At 38.1% G+C, this 17,163-nt stretch overlaps 1 protein-coding gene across 1 annotated transcript in view; it reads left to right on the top strand.

Annotated features, from left to right (window-relative positions):
- MYO3A (myosin IIIA) overlaps positions 1 to 17,163 on the top strand; it is a 170,083-nt gene that overhangs the window by 134,520 nt on the left and 18,400 nt on the right. Inside the window, exons 27-31 of the mRNA XM_027559932.1 lie at positions 2,053 to 2,164; positions 5,103 to 5,265; positions 7,050 to 7,173; positions 8,363 to 9,281; positions 12,128 to 12,272. Coding sequence (XP_027415733.1) covers positions 2,053 to 2,164; positions 5,103 to 5,265; positions 7,050 to 7,173; positions 8,363 to 9,281; positions 12,128 to 12,272 — 1,463 coding nt within the window. The remainder of the gene's footprint in view (positions 1 to 2,052; positions 2,165 to 5,102; positions 5,266 to 7,049; positions 7,174 to 8,362; positions 9,282 to 12,127; positions 12,273 to 17,163) is intronic.

The raw sequence follows: 17,163 nt of genomic DNA, 5'->3' as shown, positions 1-17,163 counted from the left end.
ATGGTTTTACAACATGGACTGTAGAAGAGCTGAACCTATTTTCTTGATGATTCTGTAGTTGATGTATTGTATTACTTATTTTGGAGACGGAAATGGCAACCCACTCCAGTATTCTTGCCCGGAGAATCCTATGGACAGAGTAACCTGGTGGGCTACAGTTCGTGGAGTTGCAAAGAGTTGGATATGACTGAGTGATTGAGCATTACTTATTTGGAAGGTCAGAAGTGAGAATAAGTTTTTAAATATGTTTCCAACCCCATGCTGTTACAGAATAGCAAATTACTACATGATAAGTGAATAAGGGGAAATTATTTTTTCCTTATTCACAAAAACAATTTCTGGAGAACATGTGAGTAGTTGTTCTGAATCTAGAAAGCTCCAGAAATAAAGGCTAATAAGCCTTTTCTCTGTCATAAATTTGAAAACTGTCATCCAGATTAGCATAGACTCTTAGGAAGGCAGGACAGTTTGTAAAGGCCCTGTGGAGGTGTAAATAGGACTAAATAACCCTCCCTGTCCAGCCTTATCCTTTGACTAACCCTCCTTGTAAGATGGAAAATCATCAGACCCTTTGTCCATTCTGTTATGGATAAACTCTTCTATTGTGTGACAAAGAGATAATCCTAAAGGAAGACACACAACATGAACTTACTTTGCACAAGACACTGGGTTTTTACTGTAGTTATTTCTAATGAGCCCTTACACTAAAAAGCTACTGAAGTTGGATCCATTTTTCCACCAGTCACTGATGCACAATTGTTTGGCTGTCAGAGCTCTAACACAAATAGAATTTAGCGAAGGGAGAGGTACACATGCTTTAAAGTGAGAAAATCCAGATTTGAATCCCAATTCTGCCACTCATACTAAATGTGTGACCTTGTTCAGCATCACTTGAGTAACATTCGAGCTTCAGTCTTCCCATCTGTGGATAAGGGTGATGATGTTAGTTAGCATCTACTGTATAGGTGGTTATGAGCATTGAATGACACAATATTTAGGAAGGCTACAGATAGAACGAAATGTAAACAATGCATTTCAGCTACAACTATCTTCATTATTATTTTTGCTTCAGTCCCAAACTCCCCAAATTACTTAATACCTCCTGTGCTGTGGTCTCAAATGCCACCATATAAACCTTGAAGTGAACTCATAAAACCAAAGTAGAGTCAGTATGTTGGCTTTAAATCAAGAGGCACAACAAAGCACAAGCTGGTTGTATACAGTGAGTGAAGAATAGGGGAGAATCTAGGATGACATGCAGATTCCTAGTTTTAGAGCCTTTTTAAGAAGGGTAAAGAATCCGCCTGCAATGCGGGAGACCTGGGTTCAATCCCTGGGTTGGGAAGATCCCCTGGAGAAGGGAAAGGCTAGCCACTCCAGTATTCTGGCCTGGAGAATTCCATGGACTGTATGGTCCAAGGGGTTGCAAAGAGTCAGACACGACTGAGCGACTTTCACTTTTAAGAAGGGTTGACATCATTTGCGGAGATAGGCACTAGCAGAGGAAAGAAAAGGTGATGCATTTTGCTGAGTCTAAAGTGTCTGTGGGATAAGCAGGTGGGGGTGTCTAGCAGGCGGCCAGGAGTAATGTGTTTCCTGTTTATGAACACAGGGCTAAGGATGTATGTATAGGAAGCATCACGTATAGGGAACAGTTAGAGCCATGCATGTAGATGAGACACACATGGACAGAGCTTAAAAAGAAACAGAAACTCAGAAAAATCTAACATTTAAGCAGCAAGTCTCAATATGAGGCCTGTTGAAGAGACCGAGAGGGAGAAGGAAAAATGGGAGGCCAGGGTGGGATGGGAATGTAGGGGACACAAGGAAAGAACACTTAGGATTCAGATGGAAAAAAACCGGCAGAGGCTTTATCACTAAAAGATCACACGTTGGAAAGGAATCACTGAAGTGGAAAACACAAATTGCGCAAGTAGTCAGTCTGGAATTCCGTTTACTGGAGAATTGTTCTAAGAAGCCTGAAGGACCCTCCAGGCTCCTGAGACCCTGAACTTTTGCGAAATACTAACCAGCCCTTTCTCCCTTTCAAAGGTACCAGATTCTCTGCTACAAGTGGTGTGAAGAGCCTCCATTGAGCCCTGACACGTGTGCCGCCATTTTGGAAAAAGCTGGTCTTGATAACTGGGCTCTTGGGAAAACCAAAGTAATGTTTTCATGTAATTTTCAAGGGAAAAAAGTAATACTTATAGTGGATGTATGGAAAATTACATATTGCAATGGTAGAAAATATCATGGCTTTTCATGTTATAGAATCTGTAGCTTGTAATAGGGAAAGAAAATTGATAAATTCATAAACATTTCTTTCTTCAGCAGAATTAGATATTTTGCTCTCATACAGATTTCTTTTAATAAATTCAAGAAAAATATATCTTGAAGATTTATCCCCGAAAGGGTGGAACGTACGAGTCTAGAAAATTTTTTATTTTCTCTGTTTTGTTACCACCAAATATAGTCAGAAAGCTGTTGAAAATCATAATGAATTCAGTAGGATTCTGTTTTTCTTTTTTCCTAATTCTCAAATCTGTTTCTGTTATAAACTTGAAATTTATCTGGAGTGAAATGTTATTACTAGACTTACTATAGGATTTGGATACTGGAATGTTTATGAATCAAATTTGAGAGCCTATGAGATCTTAGCTTATTTAATCCCTTAAAGAATGAAGTACAAAATCATAATCCATTTTGAATATGGAAGTAAGACGGATGGGTTCTTGGAAAAAGGATGTATTTTCTTCTCAGATATCCTCACAGCGTTACAAACAAGATGGAGATAAGGAGATAAACATGGTACCAGGTCCTGGGAGGACACTAAATGTATTATTGGGGAGGATGGAGAAAGAGCCAAGCTAAGGCAGATGTGCTCAGATTGACCACTGAAGAGTTAACTGCTATCAGCCACACCATAGATGTGGACTGAAATTCCACATTTGCCAAGAAATTTGTATTAGCTTCAGGAGGTGTGGGACAGGATTTTCATAATGTTCAGATGAAAAGTTAGGATTTTCATAATGTTCAGATGAAAAGAGGCCTGTTAGTTATCTATTATATATATAGTAATATCTATTTGTCAATCCCAGTCTCCTAATTTATCCCCCCACTCATTTCCTCCTTGATAACCATTAGTTTTCTACATCTGTGACTCTATTTCTGTTTTTTGAATAAGTTCATTTGTACTATATTTTTTAGATTCCACGTATAAGCAATATCATATGATATTTGTCTTTCTTGTAACTGATTCACTTTGCTGTACAGCAAGAACTAATACAACATTGTAAATCAACTATACTCCCATAAAAATTAATTTTTAAAAAGACAAGTTAGTCCTGTAAAAATTTAGGGAATTTTAAAGTGTTTTATCTTATACTGAGTGTTCTCCATATTCAGTGATGTGAAGGTTGCTCAGTCATGTCCAACTCTTTGTGACCCCATGGACTAAGCAGTCCAAAGAATTCTCCAGGCCAGCATACTGGAGTGGGTAGCCTTTCCCTTCTCCAGGGGATCTTCCCAACCCAGGGATTGAACCCAGGTCTCCTGCATTACCGGCAGATTCTTTACCAGCTGAGCCACAAGGGACGCCCGAGAATACTGGAGTGGGTAGCTTATCCCTTCTCTCGCAGATCTTCCTGACACTGGAATTGAACCAGGTCTCCCACCTTGCAGGTGGATTCTTTACCAACTGAGCTATCAGGGAAGTCCATATTCTGTATTCAGAAATCCATATTTACCTTAGTATTTAGTGAGGGGAATTTCTGAGCATTAGAAAGATTTTTTTTTAATCTGTATTTTTCTCACACCATTTTCTTTCAGATTCTCACAAAGATGAATTTTTCTGGCTGAAATTTCATGGTTTATGGTCTGAAACACATGCCTAACTTCAAATGGAGTTTTAACTTGTAAAAAGGCCTTTGCAGTTCCAGTTTTTCATGATATTTAAGTAGCATTTTAAAGCTATTTGTATTTTTCCACTTCACCTTTTCCAACTCATTAGGATGGATACAATATAAGAACATTTCTAATGTTGTGCAAAAAAAAAAATGACCTTTTTAGATAGATTGAATTTTAAATGAATTGTCAACAGTAGAATGGACTAAATATATTAACGTCTAGAGTCTTGTAGAAATTAAAACTAAATTCAGTCAAGACCTGTAATGTTAAACTGTTGGCCCTTGGTGCCAAGCTTCAAAGTACTGGGAGAGTTCTATAGTTAGGGTCACCAGGTCTCATGACTCAGCTCTTAAATTTGAATTTAAGTGACTTTCTTAGTGGATTCAATCAACTCTCTTTGAGGTGATTTTCATTAATACATTCAACCATTAAAATAAAAAATATACCTTCCTGTTTCCTGGGGGAGGCTGAAAACTCTTAGTCTTCAGGCTCCCCTGTTGCTTTCATTCATTTTGATTTTAGAATCATTGAAAATCAGCCGTCTGGTCTTTACGGTGGCCACTGGGTCCAGTAAGAAAGTTGTTCATTCTCCATGGGGCCCTCTCTCTGCCTTATTCTCTCCGCTGACAACTCTGTGAGCGCCTGAGGGCAATGCCCCTGGTATCCTTGCAGAAAGTGTCCCTGGTATCCTTGCAGAAAAGTATGTAGCATAGGTCTCAATAAGCAATTGGTGAATGAACTCCTATAATTGTCCTCTCTCTTACACATTAGGTTTGTAAGAATTTTTAAGTTTGGGCAATTTAATTGTTTCCTTTCAAAATAGCATAAAAATTAGGTTTGCCCAGAGTATCTATTGCTAAAACCTTGATGAAAGAGTTTGATATCTTCCACTCATACTGGGCCATCCAACAAAAGCTGGATACCCATTGCAAAGAAACAGTATGATTGTTAAACTGTGTGACAGTGAAAGTGTTAGTCGTTCAGTCGTGTCAGACTCTTTGCGACCTCAAAGAGGGACTATCTTCAAACATAAAAATCTATAAGGTGATAGCAACATCCAAGCCAAAGAAGCAAAAGATAGTGATTTCCAAAGTCAAAAAAATATTTTGAACATAATCTGGTCTTCTGAGCACCACATGACTGTTTCATACCTGCATGCCATAGTTTTATTTGCATTTTATTTTAATTCTTTTAAGGTGTTCCTTAAATATTATCATGTGGAACAGTTAAATTTAATGCGAAAGGAAGCCATTGACAAGCTGATTTTGATTCAAGCCTGTGTCAGAGGATTCTTGGGTTCAAGAAGATACCAAAAAATACAGGAGAAAAGGAAAGAGAGCGCTATAATAATACAGTCAGGTAACCACTCAGAGCATCTCACTGTGTAACAAAATATAATGCTATGTTTAGATGTGGGCATGAAATAAAATCTTACTTACAAACCTCCAGTCTTATGTAGGTTTTGTGTTTAATTTCAATTGATACTTTCTCTGTATTAAATCTGAATGATTGTTTTAGAGATTGACACTTTTAATATCTGAATAAATGTTTTGTTTTAAACAGAATAATTCTTAAATTTGCTGTCACAATGAAACACAATTGACCTATTGTGCAAGATACTGAATTAATTGTACATTTCAAGAATCATATTATTATAACCCATTGGACAATATCATTTTCCCTATTTTATTCCAAAGGTTACACTTGCCATAATTTTTGACAAATTAATGAAATCTCATTTTGTTAAAGGGCATCCATTTCTTTCTATTAACCATAGGGAAAGAATATTTATAGTCATATTTCACAAGTTTTTATTAAACATATTAATAGAGTTTGGATTTCACTTTCTGTTTTTCTATAAGAAGCAAAATTTAGAATCCAGCCTGGCTTTATTCAGTATCTTTTAAAGAAAGAAAGAAAGAAAGAAAGAAAGAAAGTGAAGCACTCAGTCGTGTCCGACTCTTTGTGACCCCATGGACTGTAGCCCACCAGCCTCCTCCGTCCATGGGATTCTCCAGGCAAGAATACTGGAGTGGGTTGCCATTTCCTTCTCCAGGGGGATCTTCCTGACCCAGGGATCGAACCCAGGTCCTCAGCATTGCAGGCAGACGCTTTAACCTCTGAGCCACCAGGGAAGCCATCTTTTAAAGACTTTCAACTAAATATCCATAATAAGAAGTGTATTTTACTCTATAACCCAATATACATACTATGCACAATGCACTCTGATAGTTTTCTATTCTGATTTATTCCATTTCATTTCTAGATGCTAGATTTGGCCCAGTAAATTGATTTTATGATCCAGCATTTATTTGCAACCTACATTCTTAAGAACAGTACCATGGTGGGCAGAGCAGCTGACTAACAAGAGATTCGAGGTCCACTTCTGTCCATCTGTAAAAGCTCATTTAAGCCCTTTTGATGACTCACTGGGTCATCAAAAATGAAAACCCTGTAACTGAGATTTAATTCTTTATCCTCAATTCCAAACTTCATAAAACACTGAGAAAAGAGATTTTTCATAACTCACTTGAAAGTGAAACATGATGTAATATTCATAGTCCTTTATTCATTCCAGTTAGTAACAATTATGTGTTTTTCTGGCAAAATAATCATCTGATTATGGAATGCTGAATTGCCATGGGGAATGTTACCAAATATATGTTAATTTGTCCTGAATTACTTTTCTAAAAAATTTTTTTAAACTTTAAATCTGAATTTTGAAATATATCTGGCTCCAAAGATAATTGGCCAAAAGGTCCAAGCCATGTACTTAGATAATAGGGGTTTTCTCCCATGAATAGTTTGAACATGGCAAAAATGAAAGGAACATAAACATCAGCAGATTTTTAACAAATGAGTGAGTCCATTTTTTCATCAACTTCGGTCATCTCTATCATTTTAGTTTCATATTAATACTCCCCTTAACATGAAAGGTACTTTAATTATTTTCTTGCTAAAGCTTGTCATCTGGAACAGTCTTGTTAATGAGTCCCATATTTTTTACGAACCTATTCTATTTGTAGTCTTTAATTTCATTTTCCTCTTTGACATTGATGGTCAAAACTCATTTGTTTCTACCCATTGAAGTAATATTTATTATATATTATAAATAACATTATTTTGGGCTTCGTATGTTTCAGCTGCAAGAGGCCATCTAGCCAGGAAACAAAGGAAGGAAACTGTTAACACACAAAACACAGCAGTAAAAACCATTCAGGCTCAAGATCAGGAATTTGACTACAAGAAAAACTTTGCAAATAAAAGGTAAAATAATATTCATTCTTATACTATCTTGACATTATAGATTTTTCACACTGGAAAGTCATGAAATAAAGTCCACAGTCTTTCTCATACCTAACTGGGTTCCTAACAGTGAGGCATCAAATGTCAGTGGACACCCTGTGGCCACTTCTGTGTCCTTTATTCTATTTGAGAGTTTGTTGGCATTTCATTCCAATGACCACACTTTCCTTCTTAAAAAAGATCTTATTTTCAAGTTAAGTGAAAATCATTCCAAGTAGCCTTTGGAAAGGATATTAATAAAGGCACAGCTGTGAAATTTTGGCCAGCATATTACAAGATCATGAACTGTAGCAGGAACACTGCTTTTCCTTTAATTTTGTAAGATATTTTCTGTGATCCATAGATGTAGAGGTCATCAAAGTACAGCATGCCAGCCTAATGAACATCCCCAATACTGGTCTCAAAAATCTAGATATAGTTTCTACACTATATAGTTTACACACTTCTCACTGTAGGTACTTTGTTTGGAAAAGGACATACCTCTTTATTTTTAATTGGGATATAGTTGCTTTACAATATTGTATTAGTTTCTGCTCTACAATGAAGTGAATCAGCTGTATGTATACACATATCTCCTCCTTCTTGGACCTTCTTCATATCCCCTCCTTCATTCTACTCATCTAGGTCATTATAGAGCACTGAACTGAGCTCCCTGTGCCATACAGCAAGTTCCCATTAGCTATTTATTTTACACATGGCAGTCCAGTACATCAGTTCTATTCTCTTCATTCCATCCCCCTTCATGCCACGTCCTGTCCATTCTCTACGTCTGCATCTCTATTCCTGCCTGCAAATAAGTTCATCTATACCATGTTTCTAGGTTTCTTGTGTATGTATTAATATGCGATACTGGTTTTTCTCCTTAAAGCGATTAAATTCCTAGAATTTTGATACCTCAGCAAGTGAAATTATGCTAGGTTATTTCTCACTTTTAAGTTGATGCTGGTTTTCTCATTATCTGCGTAGCCATCATGGTTGTCCCTAGAAAGGACAGTTTGGGGAAACACTTGATTATTGTGACATGATAAGTTTTTAATTTTGAGTTTTTTTGCCTCTTTTGCTTTTCTCCCAACATAACAGTGCGATTACTGAACAAGGTAATAAACTCTAGTTTAGTATCATATATTCTGATGCAATATATTTTACACAGGGAATCTTTTGTGAAGAAACAGACAGCGAATTCAGTCTCTGCTAATGAAACTGTCATTCCAGCTCCAAATATTAATAATAAAGGGAATACATCTGTAGTGAAGACTTGTACTTTCAAAGCTGAGGGGGAAGCCACGAATGCTGTGGAAAGTAACAACAGAGGATATCAGACTCAGAAAAAAATGAACAACGTGTATGAGGAAGAGGCTAAGCAAGAACTATATCCGGTGCAGGATGCTTGGGCAGAAGCAAACACCAGTAACAAGTATATGAAAGACTTGGAAGAAAATAGTGAGATAAGGAAAATAGGAAAGGAGGACACAGTGGTCCAGAATTTTTATCAGAAGTACACAGAGGAAAGGAATTTCGAAGACTTGAAAGCAGCATGTCTAGAACAGAAGGCCCTATCAGAAAGGCCAAGTTACCCAGGACTTTGGTCAGCAGACAAGAAGACTCCAGGTCCTAACAAGCCTTCTTGCAAAAAGACATTAGACCCTTGTCTCAGCGAGAGGTCGGTTTGTCAAAATGAAAATAGCAAGGACAAAGAAAAGAAGACATCTGTGATCACCCAGAACACACCTGTATGCAGCCGTCAGAGGAGCCATCTGAGCCACGGGGCGGTCCAGGAGAGGCAGGTGAAACCAGCCATGCAAGCCCAGGAAGAAGACAGAGCCGTGGTGTTCATTCAGAGCAAATACCGGGGCTACAAGAGGAGGCAGCAGTTACGGAAGGACAGGATGTCTTCTTTTAGAAATCCAAAGGTCGTTACAACACCGACAGAAGTAGCAAGAAATACTCTCAGTTTGTATTCCTACCCCACAAAACTTGAGGACTCCTGTAACATCGGGATGAAGAGTTATAAAGATGCAAAAGCAATTTCAGAAAAAGAAGCGTGTGACTTGGCAATTTTTTCAAGACAGGTAGGTAAAGGAACAGATGTGTTTACTAGTACAGATCTCTAGGAACTCCACAATAGCTGAGTTAAACAAACAGTTGGTAACTGTTTCATCTGTTTTTATGAGACTGCAAACCTTTTCAATAAAATGTTTCAGAGGCTGTGCTATTCAAATAGCCATGTATTTTAAAACAATTTTCTATGATAAAAATAGTATAATATATGATAGAAATCTAGTATAGTAAAGAGACTAGTCATTGAGTGATACAGCCTACTAAAATGCTGGCATTTGACAGTGAAAATTTCCATATTTCTGAGATCTCCCATTATAGTGTTAAAAAAAAGTTTTCAAAATCTTCTAGAGTCTATGCTTTCTCTACCCCATATTTTAAGAAGACATAATTATGCACCAGAATCAGGTGAGTACCATTACTGAACACAAGTGCAGTGAAGATGAACATCTGCATGTTCTATCATAACAACAGTGAGGAACCATAAAGAAAAATCACAAAGGAAAATTCCCTCTTGAAGAATATCTCATGCTGTTCGTAGGTGTGTTTCAGCTGTTTGTAAAAAGGGCGATAGAACTTCTGAGTGTACAGTAAGTCCCCCAGATACAAAGGAGTTCCGTTCCAAGTGTGTGTTCATAAGTCCAGTTTGTTCCTAAGTTCAACAGAGTTAGCCTAAGTACCCAACTAATGCAATCAGCTATATATATTGTAATGTCACAGGTTTACAATACTTTTCACACAAATAATATATAAAACAAAAAAAAAATTTTTTTAATCTTACAGTACAGTACCTTGAAAAGTAGAGTAGTACCATACGACAGCTGGCCTACAGGGGCTGGCATCTAGTGAACAGGCAATAAATAAAGATACTGCAGTGGTGTACTCTACACAGTGCTGTACAGTAAAGTACACAAAAGCAGAGCTACTGGTAGAGGATGCACGCACGTGACAGTGTATGCCAGACGTGTGACCTTGTGTGATTGGACATGTGAACGCACGTTTGCGTCTTTGAAAGTTCACAACTTGAAGGTTTATATGTAGGGGACTTACTGTACATGGAACTCTGATGAATTAGTGCTACAGAGAGATCACAGGGACGGCCTTGTCCCTGCCCCCTTCAGGCTCTCTCTCTTTCTAGGTATTTGACCTTGAGAAGATCCCTTTAGGTGTCTGCTGCTGCTAAGTCACATCAGTCGTGTCCGACTCTGTGCGACCCCATAGACAGCAGCCCACCAGGCTCCCCCGTCCATGGGATTCTCCAGGCAAGAACACTGGAGTGGGTTGCCATTTCCTTCTCCAATGCATGAAAGTGAAAAGTGGAAGTGAAGTAGCTCAGTCGTGTCCGACTCTTCACGAGCCCATGGACTGCAGCCCACCAGGCTCCTCTGTCCATGGGATTTCCCAGGCAAGAGTGCAGGAGTGGGGTGCCATGGCCTTCTCCGCTTTAGGTGTCAGCACCCTTATAGTCTCCTGTGTAAAGTGAAGGAGTGTCACTAGATGACCTCTAAAATGCATATTGTAAATGTGTATGTACTACCAGGGAAGTCAATAGTGTAAGAAATCATAGAAGAAATAGCATAATGGGTTAGAAATCTCATAATTGGTTATTACCTATTACTCCTGAGTCTCTAATCTCTACTTATTGTCTGATGGTGGCTGAGCCCACTGCCTGTGGACACCCCCAGACTGCTATGGATGTGCCCTGAACACCTCCAATCTCTAGCAATTCATAGACCAGTCATTGATAAATTCATCCTCTTCCTGTCCTTTTCGGTTTAAGCACATGGAAATAATGAGTTTAATATACATGCAGCCTTTCCTTTCCTGTGATTAACATGCTCACTATAAAGACCAAAGCAGAGATTAGGACCCTGACCTGCTCTGGGACTGAGACATTCAGGAGATGTATAGTAGCTGGGCATCTACCTAGAGCTGCCTGATAATACCATGGGGATGGACTCAGTGCTCACGGGAGCAGTGGTAGAGACAGGAAAGTAGGAGCCCCACTTCAGCCTAGCAGGTTGTATTGTCAGACAGGGTAGAGAGAGGGGCCCAGATAGAACGAGGAAGAAAGTAGCCCTATCATATGACATCCCTTATATGTGGAGTCGAAAAATGAATGATGCAAATGAACTCACAAATCAGAAACAGACTCACAGACTTAGAGAATGAACTTATGATTGCTGGGGGAAGGATGAGGGGAAGGGATAGTAAGGGAGTTTGGGATGGACATGTACACTCTGGTACATTTAAAATGGATAACCAACAAGGACATACTGTGCAGCAGAGGGAACTCTGCTCGATGTTATGTGGCAGCCTGAATGGGAGGGGAGTTTGGGGGAAAATGGATACATATACACGTATGGCTGAGTCCATTCGCTGTTCACCTGAAACGGTCACAACATTGTTAATCAGCTATACCCCAACACAAAATAAAAAGTTTTTAAAAAATTAAAAAATAAAGCCAAGTGGAGAAGCCTGGACAGGAAAGGAGGGAGTTAATACAGTCTAAGTCAGCAGACGGGTTCCTCAGGGTAAAAGAAAAGCCAGGGCAGCAGAATGGTTAAGAAGGGAAGACAGAGCTCAGGGACTCCAGGAAGGAGTTACCAGCAGAGAACACTTCTGGAGGGTGATGGGTTTGGCAGTTTGGATTGGAAAATGTGAGATGGTGTGCAGAACAGGAGGTTTCGTAGAGTGAGCACTCTGTCTGACCTGCTGCAGGGTCAGGGTGAGTCTCGGAGAAGAAGGACATTGAACCCCACAAGGAGCAGATCAGAAATTGATCAGATCCCCAGGGTGTCTGTGGAGATGGCTGAAGGCCTTTCTTTGATTTAACTGGATGCCTAACCTTCTTTTTTAGGTCTCAAAGCTATCTGAAGAATATTTCATTCTGCAGAAAAAACTGAATGAAATGATCTTGTCACAGCAACTGAAGCCTCTTTATTTTGGAGTCTATCCTCATAAGCCAATTACTAGACGAGTGTCTTCTCATCAGTGCATCTCAGGTAAAAATGGGTAGGGTTGGAACTTCCAGAAAGGACAGGCAAAGCCAGATACTTGATTTGTTTGTTAGTTGCCTACCTTTATTCTGTAGATTTGAAGTGACTGTGTTCTATCTTCGCAGGAACCTTCATTTCAGTTCATTTTTTTTATGTTGATACACACTTTTCCAGAATATTCCACATATCTCCTACCTTTTCTGATTTCATTCTTTTTTCTTTTTCCCTCCTTTATATACGCTTTAACTAGAATTTGGCTTAGGACACCAGGAGGAAATAGAAAGGGATGAAGTTGAGGGTGGGAGGCAGAGATCAAGGTACAATTTTGATAAGAGGGAACAAACAAGTGAAATATATCTATTTCTTCTGTTGAAATCTGTACATTAAGTAGAAGGTAAGAATCTAGAAGGTTCAGATTCACAGACCTAGATGCACTATTAAATTTTCTTCTTATTAACCTAAGTCACACTCTGCCCCCATTCACTAAACCAGTAAATAATGTCCAAATGAAAGCTGAGGAACTAAGTATCAACTAAGTATGAAGTTTAAAAATAAAATAGTCAACCAACTGCTTGTTTTATGTCTTTGTTTTGATAAAATGGTTATACACTGAATTTGATAGGACTTAACTGCACCTGCATTTTCCTTGAGAGAAATATGGTACAGGATTTATATAACTGGAGAGTGGCCATTTGACCACAGAGTCTATGCTGTTGTATTCAGAAGTGTGCAATGACATCACATCATTTCTTTGAATAATGTGCAGAGTTGCTCCTTTTTCGGGGGGAGATGTTTTTCTTCTTAATTATGGTGCACCTGGCAATTTGTGTTGACCATTGTGAAGAGAAGAAAAAGATTAATTGTAGGAAAAATTACCCTGGTAACACAAAAGCGTATTTTCTTTCTCTCTTTTCACAAAGAGGCTATGTCTGTCCAGCAGGCTATAATTTTTTAATGGGTTGCAAGGTTAACAAATAAGGGCACTATCGTAATCCCCGTGCTTCATTTACACAATACCATCAGTAAATTCAGCTCTGCATCATGGCAGCCCCTTGCCATGCCTACACACAGTAGATAGAATGAAAATACTTCTGTGTTGCTTCTGTTTATTTCTAAGTTTTTATGGCATCTAGATTCATGTAGTAGTCCTAAGATTTTCAGGTGTTATGGTACAGATTTTGTATTTTTTTAGGGATGCCTAGCATTTTAAATGCTGGCCCCTGGAAATGCATTTTGCAAACTGTCCAAGAATATATCTTTACATGTATCTGTAAATATATTTACATTCATGTGAAGGCCAAGTAGCTCAAATAATGTTGGTTCATATATTTTATAGGAATATTTTAAATTAAGAGTAGAAAGTAAAGAGATCAGAAGTTATACTGCTTCATACCCAACATACTCCAGTGAGCACTTGTCTTCCTAAACTTATTTGCTACTCTTCTGCCTTCGTTAGAAATAATACTAGGACTTCACTGGTGGTCCAGTGGTTAAGACTTAGCCTTCCAATCCAGGGGGTGTTCGTTCGATCCCTGGTTGCAAAGCTAAGATCCCACATGCCTTGCAGCTGAAACACCAAAAGGCAAACAGAAGCAGGATTGAAACAAATTCAAAAAGGACTTTAAAAATGGTCTACATAAAAAAATCTTTAAAAAAGGAAATAATACTAATTGTCCCCAAATCTTTCATAACAACCTTCAGTATCCAAAAACAAATGATTTTATTTACAACCTTACAATTCAGTGAGTATCATTTATGTTTATCATTTTAATTAGATTAAATGCTAACATAAAAGATCAATTTGCCTAACATAGGTTTATATTGAGTTATTGATTTTTGGTGAGTTAATGGATTTAATTCTGGCAAAACAATTGACTTAGAAGCTTTAAATGGAAACAGCTAAATTTTTTGCACCCAAATTATGTCTTCTCATTCTATAATTTTTATCTGTTCTAAACTACAGAAGACACGGAGCTTCCATGGAAGCAGCAAGCAATGAACAGTGTATTTCTCTCTAACTTCCTGTTAAATTTCATATTAAAAAATGCATGAAAAAAAAGACTAAGCATGTCTGCAGCACTGAAAACAGTTTTTTTTTTTTTTAACATATTTTGACACCATGTTACTTAGCTACATGAGATCAATTCAAAGGGAAATTACATAGCATATTTGATAAATTAATATAGTCAACAAAGTAAATTCACATAGTTTATTTATAATTTCATACCACATAGAGAAAATACCTTCTTAAATATCTAGTATATTTTTAAAATTTTCTTATAACTAGACATACTGGACTAGTACATAAACTCCCAAATATCAGAATTGAACCAAATTACATTTTCTGATAATGCTTAAATTTTTCTGATTTGAGGAGAATAAATAAAAGTCTTACCTTATACAGAATACCCCAATATTAACCAGACATATTAATGATTTAAATGTGAGAAATAAATTAAGAGAAACCAAATAATATGAACTGACTATTTCACAGTCTCTACTTAGGAGCCAACAAAGCATGAGAAGAAGTAATAAAAGGAATTACAGAGAAAAATAGTGGTCGATTTAGACTGTGCAAATGTTAAAACCTTCTAGAGATTAGAAAGCATCGTTTCAAGTTAAAGAGCTACAGACAATCTGGATAAAATGTTTAGAACAAATGGAAAAATGGTTGCCATATGTAATGTAGAATGATCTCATAAATTGTTAAGAAAAACACTAACTCAATGGAAAAATGGGCACAAGACATTGATTTATTTGTAGAAGAACATATGCAAATGGAAAGCAAGCATATACAGAATCATTCTAGAAATTAAAAATATAAATTAAAACAAGGTACTGTTTTTTACTCATCACGATGGCAGAGATGAAAAAATATATGACAGTGATGAGAATGGGCTAGTTTAATTATCCTTAAGCACTAATGGTGAGTCTAAAGACTCAACATTTCAGAAAGCGATTTAGCAATATGTAAAGAAAAGCTTTGAAATAGTTTCTATCATTCTCCCAGTAAACCCACTTATAAGAACGTAGCCTAAGGAGCTAATCAGAGCTGAAAGAGAAAAATTATGTACATGGCCAAAAATAAAATTAGGCAATAAGAAAATGATTAATAAGTAATGACAACATTCATATATGGAATATAAACAGCCCTTAAAAATCATTTTTCAAAGAGCCTTGGCAAACTGCTAGCTAATCTAGCTATGGGATACAAGACTGCAGAATTGGAATGAGAATCCTGTAAATAAGTCACTTAATCTTCCCCCATGTCAAGTGGTTCACTAACAAGAGCATCAATACAGAGCTCTGGAGCAGGGGTCCCTAGCTTCTAGATTCTAATGCCTGATGATCTGAGGTGGAGTTGATGTAATAGTAATAATAATAATAATAGAAATAAAGTGCACAATAAATGTAATGCACTCGAATCATCCTGAAACCATTCATCTCTCCCCACCATCCATGGAAAAATCATCTTCCATGAAACTGGTCCCTGCTGCCCAAAAGTTTGGGGACCCCTGCAAGAAGCCAGGAGACTAGTGGAGGGGGGATCAAGTGCTTGCTCTGCAGTAGGGTGGATGCCCTTCATCCCTCCCTACCTTGGACCTTCAGAGTCCATTCTGTATAAAATGAAGAATCTGAGTAACATTCCTGAAGGCTTCACAGGGCTTCCCCTGCAGGTGGGAGAACACTAGAATGCCATCTCCAATGGGCCGTCTTTGCTGCCAGACTGTCTTGTGTCACCAAAAGCTTGCTTGCCATTTCCTAAGGTCATGCCTGTGACCAGACAAGCCCTCAGAAGGGATAATGGGTTTTTAAAAATATTGATGTGTTTCACCTTACCTTGAGAGGAACCACCTATCCTATTATTACAAAGTATGAGCAGGTCAGGGAGGTGGGGAAAACCAGAAAGGCTAAATGTTGCTTATTTAAAACCAGATAGTATTCTTCTATTCTGTGTTTTGCCTTTGACTGTGTGGATCACAATAAACTGTGGAAAATTCTGAAAGAGATGGGAATACCAGACGACCTGACCTGCCTCTTGAGAAACCTGTATGCAGGTCAGGAAGCAACAGTTAGAACTGGACATGGAACAACAGACTGTTTCCAAATAGGAAAAGGAGTACGTCAAGGCTGTATATTGTCACCCTGCTTATTTAACTTCTATGCAGAGTACCTCATGAGAAACGCTGGGCTGGAGGAAGCACAAGCTGGAATCAAGATTGCCAGGAGAAATATTAATAACCTCAGATATGCAGATGACACCCCCCTTATGTCAGAAAGTGAAGAAGAACTAAAGAACCTCTTAATGAAAGTGAAAGAGGAGAGGGGAAAAGTTGGCTTAAAGCTCAACATTCAGAAAACTAAGATCATGGCATCTGGTCCCATCACTTCATGGCAAATAGATGGGGAAACAGTGGAAACAGTGTCAGACTTTATTTTTGGGGGCTCCAAAATTACTGCAGATGGTGATTGTAGCCATGAAATTAAAAGACGCTTACTCCTTGGAAGTAAAGTTATGACCAACCTAGATAGCATATTAAAAAGCAGAGACATTACTTTGTCAACAAAGATCTGTCTAGTCAAGGCTATGGTTTTTCCATTGGTCATGTGTGGATGTGAGAGTTGGGCTATAAAGAAAGCTGAGCACTGAAGAATTGATGCTTTTGAAGTGTGGTGTTGGAGAAGACTCTTCAGAGTCCCTTGGACTGCAAGGGGATCCAACCAGTCCATCCTAAAGGAGATCAGTCCTGGGTGTTCATTGGTAGGACTGATGTTCAAGCTGAAACTCCAGTACTTTGGCCACCTGATGCAAAGAACTGACTCATTTGAAAAGACCCTGTTGCTGGGAAAGATTGAGGGCCGGAGGAGAAGCGGACGACAGAGGATGAGATGGTTG

The sequence above is a fragment of the Bos indicus x Bos taurus genome, chromosome 13, assembly GCF_003369695.1.
Source record: "Bos indicus x Bos taurus breed Angus x Brahman F1 hybrid chromosome 13, Bos_hybrid_MaternalHap_v2.0, whole genome shotgun sequence".
Classification (NCBI taxonomy): Eukaryota; Metazoa; Chordata; class Mammalia; order Artiodactyla; family Bovidae; genus Bos; species Bos indicus x Bos taurus.
This window is presented reverse-complemented; position numbering and strand designations above follow the sequence as displayed.